The 11,310-nt window shown below is 53.0% G+C and overlaps 1 protein-coding gene across 1 annotated transcript; it reads right to left on the reverse strand.

The window, feature by feature from the left end:
• Nucleotides 1–3,316: 3,316 nt before the first annotated feature.
• On the reverse strand, nucleotides 3,317–4,174 carry LOC109777157 (uncharacterized). Its single transcript, XM_020335804.1, has 2 exons — nucleotides 3,509–4,174; nucleotides 3,317–3,400 (listed from the first exon to the last, which is right to left on the reverse strand). Exons 1-2 carry the CDS (start codon nucleotides 4,172–4,174, stop codon nucleotides 3,317–3,319), a joined length of 750 nt encoding a protein of 249 aa, XP_020191393.1.
• Between the last annotated feature and the right edge of the window lie 7,136 nt (nucleotides 4,175–11,310).

Here is an 11,310-nt window from a genome sequence, read left to right on the forward strand (position 1 = left end):
AACATGCCATTGGACTACCAAAATTTGGCATGTTTGGCTATGGTGGAGTTCATCCACGACTGCCCCTGCCCTTTCAGGCACCCTTGCCATCCTTCTCGCGGAAGTGCCGGTCGAAGACGCATTACGGATCGAGCCGGATCTGCTCGTCGCCCGAGCTGTCCTCACCGTCGCTGTCCTCCTTCGGTGGCAGTCCGACCATGGCACGGACCGCCCGATTTTGCTCACGAGCGAGGGCGTGTGTGTTCCCCGCTGTCGTTGCTTCACAATGCGGGCGCTGATGGCTTCCTCCTCTGCGGCCGCCGCTTCGACCACCTTCGCTGCCGCCATTTCCGCCGTGAGACGGGCCTCAACGGCCCTTATCCTCTCCTTCACACGGCGGGCCGCCTGTCCCTGGGGGGACTCGTACTCTGCCCGACCGATGATGGGGAAGGAGAGGTGTTCCGACCGGGACCGCGAGGATCCAGCACCAGAGGACACGAGCGCCCGGTGAGCCGACGCTATGGCATCGCGGCGGACGGATCCGTTCGTCGGCCAGGCACTGTCCTCCCGGGAGCGGCGGAGTGCAATGCGGACTGACATTGCCTCCTCCAACCCACACGGGACGACACCCCAGTCGACGGATCCGGACTGGTCGGAGTCCGATCCGCTGCCTGCCATGGTGGAGAAGGTCGCAAACCGCCGGAGGTGAGCTGGGGTGGCAGAGGGGACTGGACTGAAGTGGCTAGGGTTTGGTCCGGCGAGAGGATGGGGACGGATATAAGTGGGGTCGGGTGGGCCAGCATGGGCCGGGTCCGACGTGGCGGGCGCGCCCGGGCGCCCCCATATCCGCCCCATATTTGTGTTGGATATGGGGGGTGCCGGTCAGCCCGGGCGTTTGAGGGCCATTTGAGGGGCCTGTCTGGGTCCAAATTTCGTAACCGGGCAGCGACCGGGTGGCCTGCCCAAGCGTTTGAGATGGGTTTGAAGGGTCTAGTTGTAGATGCTCTAAGGTCACCGGTTCTGCCTTTTTTGGTCCAAGTGCTGATCCGGTTCAGTTTTTTTTAAACTAATGGCTAAATCAAATAATTCCGAATATTGAAGCTGGATTACTCGATCACATAAACAAAGAATTTGGTATAGTAGAAAATGACTTTTCTGTGTCCTGCTTTGAATGCGACAATGATATCCTATATTCATTATCTGTGTCTAGTTGGATTGTTGTTTCTCTTTCCATTTGCCATTTCGTCGGATTTGGAATCAGATTCGGGTAAAAATTATCCGATCCGGTTTCACTCTTAGAAAGTTGAAATCCTTCTAGGTGGTCTAGACTAAGATGGTGTGGGAAAAGGTCCCCTCTATGATGCTTTTGGGTGTTTTTGGTGTGTTTTGGGCTTTTGGGGTCCCATCTTAGCAGCGAAGGAAGGCATGTAGATAAGTGATTAGACTTATCATTGAGACGTTCATTACGGTTATATCAACTCGATATAATGTTTGAATGAAAATGCATTTTTATTAAAAAGCTAAATATTATCTAGCCTTGCTCCCGTTGCTGGTCTTGGATGCTGCTCACGATAAAGGCTCGTGGCCCTTCCAGTTGCCTCGACCCGACCCAAAGCTTACCGGACTGAGAACAACCGAAACAGGGGAACCCTAGGCCTTTTCTGGAGTAGAGGCGGTTGCGTAGACGTTTCATTCCTCATACCTCATCTGTGGGGATTTGTCATGTTGGAGCATAGAGAATTGTCAGGGGGAAATTGTCCACATGTTCGAAAGAATTTGTTGTCATACATGCTTCTAGAGTTCCCGGTGCTTGTCAGGCTACATCATAGGGGGTGTCGTTCGCTCGCGAGGGTTGGGGTGAATGGTGAGCCTATGAGGATTGTCACATGCGGACGTGACACCGCTTTAAAATTTAGGCGTGGGATCGAACACATCATAGAGTGTTCTCTCAGAAAACCAATTCCATGAAAACGTTAACTCAATAGGATTTATATTTTTGTTTCCGGTTCCTAAGAGCAGACATTGTATAAGATGTCCAACAAAGCAAAGCAAACCACATCAACAAGGAAAACACTCCGTTTCCACCGGCTGATATAACAAACGTAAGCCTCCCGCGTTGCTTGCCACGTGTCCTCTGGGCCCATCTACCGCCGGCCGGCCTTATCTCTTCGCGTCCCTTCTTCTCCGCAGATTTCGCCACTCGTCTTTTTCTCCTCCCCATCTCTGCTCATCCCGCTCGAAGGGGAGAGCTCCCATGGCAACGCCGGCCACCCCGCCCCGCTACAGAGAACCAGGGAGGATCGACGGCACCCACCACCTACCACATCCCCGCCGCAAAAGGTGGGTGCTGAAGCCCCCAACGCCACCACCGCGGTGCTGCAACCTAGCATGGGCGACACACACATGTGTGAGGAGGCGGCCGCTCGTCGTTTCTGCCGGCGATGCGATGCCCCGCTCACCCACGGCCATCGTGCTGCGATGCAGCAATTCGCCCGTTGCCGCCATGCTGCGGTGCACCTCGTCGGCGGCTCGACGCTACTCCTACTGCGAGGACACCTCGTCGCAGGGTTGCTCTGGCTGCGACGCAACTCATCCACAACAGCCAACATCGACGCCCACTGCATCATAGCACCAGTGGCGTCGCGGCCGCTGCATCACAACTCCGGCGACGTTGACGTCCGTTGCATTGCAGCTCCGGCGGCCGCTGCATCACAACTCCGGTGGCGTCGACGTCTGTTGCAGGCCGCTGCATCACAACACCGGTGGCGTCGATGACCGTTTGCATTGCAGCTCCGGCGGTCGATGTATTGCAGCTCCGGCAGCGTCGCCACCGCTGCATCACAACACCGGTGGCGTCGACGACCGCTGCATTGCAGCTTCGGCAAGGCCGGCGGCCACTACATAGCAACTCCGGAGGCGACGCGGCTGCTGCATCACTGCTCCGACGGCGTCGCGGCCGCTGCAGCGCAAACTCCGGCGGCGTCCACGACCGCTGCATCACTGCTCCGGCGGCGTCGCGGCCGCTGCAGCGCAACTCCGGCGGCGTCGACGACCGCTGCATCACAGGTACGGAGGCGTCAACGGCCACTGCATCATAGCTCCGGCAACGTCGACGTCCGTTGCATCGTAGCGGGACAGTGGGCGACTGGGCGTTGTGCTGTGGTGTGCGAGGCGAACATGTGCATCTGAGAGGAAGTGGGATCCGTGGGACTTTGAGTGAACGGCTATGATATGCATGATCGGACGGTTATCAAGGCGGATGATAACTGCGAGTTATCAACCGGCTTACGCCTAGCATCGGCCCATTAACAAGGACGTCGCAACTAAATAGTATCGCTCAAGGGCTTGAGGCCTTCCGCTTCTTCCCAAGGAAGACGTCGGTGAGAACCGTCTGCAGTGACGCCTTCAGCATATCCAAACCCTACCAAAAATCAACACTTAAAGAATGAGCTAAGACTTGCAGTCCTAATGAAAGGGAAAAAAATGAACTGAACGATCAATTTGCACAAGTGAAGTCGTCAGTCATTACCTCGGCGTAGCCAAGCTGCACGGTCTTCTCCTGGAGAGAGCCGATGTCCGTGATGCCAAAGGTGTTGAGGATGGTGATCCCGGAGATGGTGGACATAGGCGCGATCTTGAGGTCGTCCATCACCGTGTACGTCACGATCCGCTGCACAAACCCGGCGGCGGCCCCTGCCGCAGCAGCAGGCGACCCAGCGCCGCCGACGGAGCCAACAAGCTGCGCCCAAGTCGTCATCCTTGCGCCGCAGCTTCCACACGGCGTCCCACTTGCCATGGTCACGTAGCTCCTGCAGTTGGGTGAGTATGTGCCGGTGCAGCGGAAGATTTGCAATGTGGTTTGCGGCGCCTTTGCCTCCGGAAGCTGGAGCAGCTTCCCGCTCTCGCAGCCGCCGGCGGGCCTGAGCAGGTCGTCCTTGGCGTTGTCGCGGCAGATGTAGGTGTCGTCGAGCCTGTCGACGCTGCTGTAGAGGTTGACCACGGAGCCGGCCGCGGGGTTGTCGTCGGCGATCAGCTTGGCCACCGTGCCCAGCGGCAGCGTGAGGAGGGAGAAGAGGAAGTCGACGACGTCCTTCCCGGCCTCGGCGTACAGCACGCACTGGGACTTGCTGTTCACCAGCAGCTTCATGCTTAGCTTGTCGCCGCCGGCAGCATTGGTTTTCTCGGTTGATGACATCTTTGATTTCGACCAAAAAAGGGGTCCGGGATTTGCCGGGATATGCCCCTGGGCATTGCCATGTATATATACGAGGACGATCCTTGATCGCCAAGATTACAACGATACACAAGATACTAACAAGATAAATTTACAGATTACAACAAATAAATATGGTTATCCCTGACTACGCGGGATATAGCTAGATTACACTGGCAAGTTGAGCGTTACAATTATGATTCCCCAGTGCAGATTACAACAAGTCCGGTTTCTCTGTTGAGATGTGCCGATTTTGCTGGCTCAGATTTGTTGAGTATCCTGATTATCAGGAAGTATAGGATAAAGTAGAATTTATTTCTACCTTTTTCTTTTTCACGGATGAATTTATTTCTACCTTGTCTTGCATCAAATATTTCTTTCACATGGTATCAGCTTAGTCTTGATCCACAATCCTAGCCGCCGCCACTTTCACACCGCTCCGCACCAGGGCGGTCGATCTCCATGATCGTTATCGGGGACCACGCCGCCCGTACCTAGGGTTCGTCCACCGGTCATGTTGATCGGCTGTTCTAGAGAGTTTTTTTCGTGATCTTTTGATCCGGATTTTTCTCTTGTGTCGTCGTCTTAATATTTTTTTTTCTGATCTAAGATCGGTTTTCGTAGCCCGCCGCCACCGTCGACCCTCGCGCGCCTCTACTCCAACTCCGGCGCGACCACCAGGACACTTCTCCGACCGGGCGGCCTCACATGACGCGGCGGCCCGTCACGGCCCTCGTCCGCATGTCTGCCCGTCCGTTGTTGTGCGTCGGCTGTCGTTGCCCTGTCCCCGAGTATAACGCACCCCTCCACCGATCGAGTAACGGGTTACCGTTGCATTGACCCGTCGGACAGCAGCGCCGCCACCCCGTGGTTCTTCATGTGACTGCACGGACCCGTGCCGCAGCTGCGTCGCCCTTTCGGCCATAGCGCCGCGGCATGCGGTCCACACCACTGTCCCAAGGCCGTTCTCGCGGTTGCACTGACCTGTGCGTTGCCACTGCATCGCCCCTTCGGACCGTAGTGCCACGGCCCGCGGTCCACCGTCATCCCAAGGCCGTTCCCGCGGCTGCACCAACCCGTGCGCTACCACTGCGTGGCCCCTGTGGATCATAGCGTCGTGACACGCGATCCATGCTGTCATTCCAGACCGTCCCCGCAACTCCACTGATCCTCGCGCTGTCGTTGCATCGTCCCTTCGGAGACCAACCGATGAAATCTTGCTGGTTCCTAGGAGACGTACGTATCTTAAGAATTTCAGCAATATCCATTTACCAGAAGTGCTCCTCGAGACGGTCCATAATCCAAACATCAATAGTGTCTAAGAAAACGGAGGCATGATTAAACCGACATTTCCTTTTAGGAGTAATTGGACGAAATCATATTGTCAAGGGATCCAGGGCCCCTTCCATGTTCTAACCGATGCCTCGCCACCAATCCTCCATATTCTACATTTCTTAACCAGGTCCAAACCATATAGTATGCCTTTCCAAACAACCGAGGAATTTTCAGAGAACACAGTATCCAGTATACTTCCATTTGAAAAATATTTTGCCTTTAACAAGCGAGCACATAAACTGTCAGAAGACTCAATTAATAGCCACACTTGTTTTACCAACAATGCTTGGTTAAAAACTCGCATATCCGTGAATCCTATACCACCCTTACTCTTAGGTAGTCTCAACTTGTTCCAACTGAGCCATGCCATCTTTTTCTTGCCCTCCACACCCCACCAATACCGCCTCACCATTCTCTTGTAAGATCATCACACATCGAAGCAGGTAACAAAACACGTTCATAATATACATGGAGATAGCCTGGGCAACAACTTTGATCAATATCTCTTTATTGCCCGAGGACATGAACTGCTCACTCCAATCCACAAGTTTCTTCCTTAGTCTTTCCTGGGCAGTTTCAAACCTCCCTTTATGCATTTTTCCCTCAGGTACCCGCAAACCCAAATATTTTAGTTCAAAAGCTTCACCAGTAATCTCCAACAACCTATTTACTTCCACCCATACCACCTCAAAAAAAATTACTAGAGAAAAGGATGGTGCACTTTTATGGTTTTATAAGTTGACTCGCGCATAAGTGCTCAACAAACCTTTCACAATTATTGCTTGCTGCTCTAAAGCTCGAAAAAACAAAAGTGAATCATCCACAAATAATAAGTGATATATTGTCGGCGCACCATGACAAATTTTAACTCCTTTGTGACGCCCCCGATTTGACCGTACACTAATCATGCACGCAAACGTGTACGATCAAGATCAGGGATTCACGGGAAGATATCACAACACAACTCTAAAACATAAATAAGTCATACAAGCATCATAATACAAGCCAGGGGCCTCGAGGGCTCAATACAAGTGCTCGATCATAGACGAGTCAGCGGAAGCAACAATATCTGAGGACAGACATAAATTAAACAAGTTTGCCTTAAGAAGGCTAGCATAAACAGGGGATACAGATCGAAAGAGGCGCAGGCCTCCTGCCTGGGATCCTCCTAACTACTCCTGGTCGTCGTCAGCGGGCTGCACGTAGCAGTAGGCACCTCCGGTGTAGTAGGAGTTGTCGTCGACGGTGGCGTCTGGCTCCTGGGCTCCAGCATCTGGTTGCCACAACCAGGTAGAAGGAAAGGGGGAAAAGAGGGAGAAAAGCAACCGTGAGTACTCATCCAAAGTACTCGCAAGCAAGGAGCTACACTACATATGCATGGGTATATGTGTAAAGGGCCATATCGGTGGACTGAACTGCAGAATGCCAGAATAAGAGGGGGATAGCTAATCCTGTCGAAGACTACGCTTCTGGCCACCTCCATCTTGCAGCATGTAGGAGAGAGTAGATGGTAAGTTCACCAAGTAGCATCGCATAGCATAATCCTACCCGGCGATCCCCTCCTCGTCGCCCTGTTAGAGAGCGATCACCGAGTTCACCAAGTAGCATCGCATAGCATAATCCTACCCGGCGATCCCCTCCTCGTCGCCCTGTTAGAGAGCGATCACCGAGTTGTATCTGGCACTTGGAAGGGTGTGTTTTATTAAGTATCCGGTTCTAGTTGTCATAAGGTCAAGGTACAACTCTGGGTCGTCTTTTTACCGAGGGACACGGCTATTCGAATAGATAAACTTCCCTGTAGGGGTGCACCACATAACCCAACACGCTCGATCCCATTTGGCCGGACACACTTTTCTGGGTCATGCCCGGCCGCGGAAGATCAACACATCGCAGCCCCACCTAGGCACAACAGAGAGGTCAGCACGCCGGTCTAAATCCTATGCGCGCAGGGGTCTGGGCCCATTGCCCATTGCACACCTACACGTTGCGTACGCGGCCGGAAGCAGACCTAGCCCCCTTAATACAAGTGCGAGCTTACGGTCCAATGCGGCGCGCGCCGCTCGGTCGCTGACGTCACGAAGGCTTCGGCTGATACCACGACGTCGAGTGCCCATAACTGTTCCCGCGTAGTTGGTTAGTGCGTATAGACCAAATGGCTAGACTCAGATCAAATACCAAGAACTTGTTAAGCGTGTTATTTTTAAGTATCCGCGGGCGCCGACCAGGGCCAGGCCCACCTCTCTCCTACGTGGTCTCAACCTGCCCTGTCGCTCCGCCACAAAGTAACAGTCAGGGGCCGTCAGGAACCCAGGCCCACCTCTACCGGGATGGAGCCACCTGTCCTTTCAGCCCCCTCATCAGAATCACTTGCGGGTACTCAACGAGCTGACCCGACTTTAGTCACCACATGTGTCATGTATATAAAGTATATAGTATATACCCGTGATCACCTCCCGAAGTGATCACAGCCCAGTAGTATAGCATGGCAGACGGACAAGAGTGTAGGGCCACTGATGGAACACTAGCATCCTATACTAAGCAGTAGGATAGCAGGTAAGGGTAACAACTGTAGTAACAATGACAGGCTATGCATCAGGATAGGATTAACGGAAAGCAGTAACATGCTACACTACTCTAATGCAAGTAGTATAGAGAAGAATAGGCGATATCTGGTGATCAGGGGGGGCGGCTTGCCTGAAAGCTCAGCCGAGAAGGAGGGGTCGTCAACACCGTAGTCGTACTGGGTAGCAGTGGCGTCGGTCTCGGTGTCTAGCGAGAGAAGAGGGGGAAGAAACAATAAATATAATGCAAACATACGCCTGACGATGCATGACATGACAATGAGCGTTGCTAGGTGTGACGCCCGGATAATTATACTACAGTGAAACTCTGCTAATGATGCCACGTCACCTCCGTTACTGTTGCTAATCTCTTGTTCGTTCAAAAACCGGTTCAAAATTCAAATTCAAAATATGTCAAACAATAAAAGTTTCCAAACATTAAAACTAAAATGCTCTAAGCGCGTCAAATAAATCATAAGTAATTATGGTGGAGAAACCAAACTTTGATAAAATGTTTAAAGGCTCTAAGATAATTAAAACAGTAGTTAAACAATTAAATAAATGCCTATTGAATTTTATAGAATATTAAACTATTTTATTTGGGTTGAGAATTAATGTGGCAGTAGTATATTTATAAATACAAATTTAGGTGCTAGTGTTAATTTTTATAAAACTGAAATAAAAAGGAACAAAAATAAAACAGAAATCAAAAGAAAAATTAAACAAAAGGAAAAAGACAAAAGAAAAATAACAACAAAACTAATCTACTGGCCCTGTGGCCCATTAGCCGAAAACACGGCCCACTTAACCCCTTCCCCTTTCTCCTGTTCACCCCCGTCGCGCTGGAGGCGCGCACCGCGTCCATGGCCGAAGATGGCCACGGGGCGGCCATCCGGTGCCCCCCCGGCTCCTTTAGGTTGACGGCGACCCCTCCCCGAACCCTCCTGACGAACCCTAGCTCACTCTCCCATCTCCCTCGCGCCGCTCTCTCCTTCCCCGCACGAGCTCGAAGCACTGCCGCCATGGCCTCCGTCGATCTCGCGGCCACCGTCGCCCTCACGCCTCGAGACCGCGCCTAGGAGATGCGCCGTCGTCCTCTACGTCCTCTACGAGGACTAATTCGAGCTCTGCGCCTCTCCATCGCCGGATCCGCATCGTCTTCTACCTCCGGCCACCGAAGCTCCGCCGCGTCGATTCGCCGCCCCCCTGCGCTCCGAGACCACAACGAGCCTTCCTTGTGCTCCCTGGTGAGCTCTGCCTTTTCCCCCTCTTCTTTCTCCACGGATTCGTGCCCATAGCCATAGTAGCCGCCTCCGCTGTAGCTCGCCTCCGCCGCCGTGCTCGTCGCCTTCAACGCCGTCACGGACGAGCTCGTCCGAGCATGTAGCCGTGCTCGGCGCACGCATAGGAGCTCAACGCCACCGCTAGCTCGCCCTACCATGCCCCGCATCACCGTTTGCGCTCACGCCCGACTCCGGCAGTCCACCGATGTGCTCGCTGCCGTCACTTCCGGCCACGCCACCGCCGCCACTGGATGCGGCTCACCGCACTCGTTCAAACGCCACCTCCCGCGCACGAAACGAGCCACCGTAGCCGAAACCCGACCACCTCCCGACGCGCGCCGCCGCAAAACGTAGTCTCCAGAGTTACTCCGGCGATGACACTGACCTGCGCCACGTGCCGGCCTACCGGGTCACTGACCCGTGGGCCCAGGTACCCTAGTCGACTGGGTTGACCAGTCAACCCTGCTGACTGGGCACCATGTGCCACCGACATGTGGGACCCCCTCAGTTAACTAAGACTAATCCGAATTTAAACTTAAACTATAATTAATATTGCCACTGATAGTGGGGGCCACCTGCTAATTAGACTATCTTAGATTTAAATTAAACTCTAGTTAAGCCTCTCTCTATGACATGCGGGACCCACTGATCAGGATTGACCTGGACAACCTGAGGTTTGACTGCTGACGCCTGGATGATGTCATCCTGACATCACATGTCATTGTTTTGGATAATTCGAATTTAGATAATGAAATTAATTCCAGAGTATTAGTAAATCTTTAAAATTAATATAAAATAATCTGTAACTCGGATGAAAATACTTTATACATGAAAGTTTCTCAGAACGACGAGACGAATCCGAATACGCAGACCGTTCGTCCGCCACGCGTCCCTAGCATAGCGAATCTGCAACTTTCCCCCTCCGGACCGTTTGTCTGAAAACGTGAAACACCGGGGATACTTTCCCGGATGTTTCCCCTCTTTGCCAGTATCGCCTAGTACTGTGTTAGGGCACACCTAGCACCGTTCGTTGTCATGTCATGCATCGTCATGCTTATGTTTGCATTATATTTATTGTTTCTTCCCCCTCTTCTCTCGTTAGACACCGAGACCGAGGCCGCTGCTACCCAGTACGACTACGGTGTTGACGACCCCTCCTTGCCAGAACAACCAGGCAAGCCCCCCTGATCACGAGATATCGCCTATTCCTTCTCTCTATTGCTTGCATTAGAGTAGTGTAGCATGTTACTGCTTTCAGTTAATCCTATTCTGCTGCATAGCCTGTCATTGTTGCTACAGTTGTTACCTTTACCTGCTATCCTAATGCTTAGTATAGGATGCTAGTGTTCCATCAGTGGCCCTACACTCTTGTCCGTCTGCCATGCTATACTACTGGGCCGTGATCACTTCGGGAGGTGATCACGGGCATATGTTATATACTTTATACTGTTACATTACTTATGATATTGTTCGGAGATGTGGGCTGAAGGGGCAGGTGGCTCCATCCCGGTAGAGGTGGGCCTGGGTTCCCGACGGCCCCCGACTGTTACTTTGTGGCGGAGTGACAGGGCAGGTTGAGACCACCTAGGAGAGAGGTGGGCCTGGCCCTGTTCGGCGTTCGCGGATACTTAACACGCTTAACGGGATCTTGGTATTTGATCTGAGTCTAGCCATTTGGTCTATACGCACTAACCAACTACGCGGGAACAGTTATGGGCACTCGGCGTCGTGGTATCAGCCGAAGCCTTCGTGACGTCAGCGACTGAGCGGCACGCGCCGGATTGGACTGGAACGCCTGCTAGGCTAGGTCTGCTTCCGGCCACGTTCGCAACGTGCACGTGTGCAATGGGCGATGGGCCCAGACCCCTGCGCCATAGGATTTAGACCGGTGTGCTGACCTCTCTGTTGTGCCTAGGTAGGACTGCGATGTGTTGATCTT

The sequence above is a fragment of the Aegilops tauschii genome, chromosome 3, assembly GCF_002575655.3.
Source record: "Aegilops tauschii subsp. strangulata cultivar AL8/78 chromosome 3, Aet v6.0, whole genome shotgun sequence".
NCBI classification, from domain to species: domain Eukaryota; kingdom Viridiplantae; phylum Streptophyta; class Magnoliopsida; order Poales; family Poaceae; genus Aegilops; species Aegilops tauschii.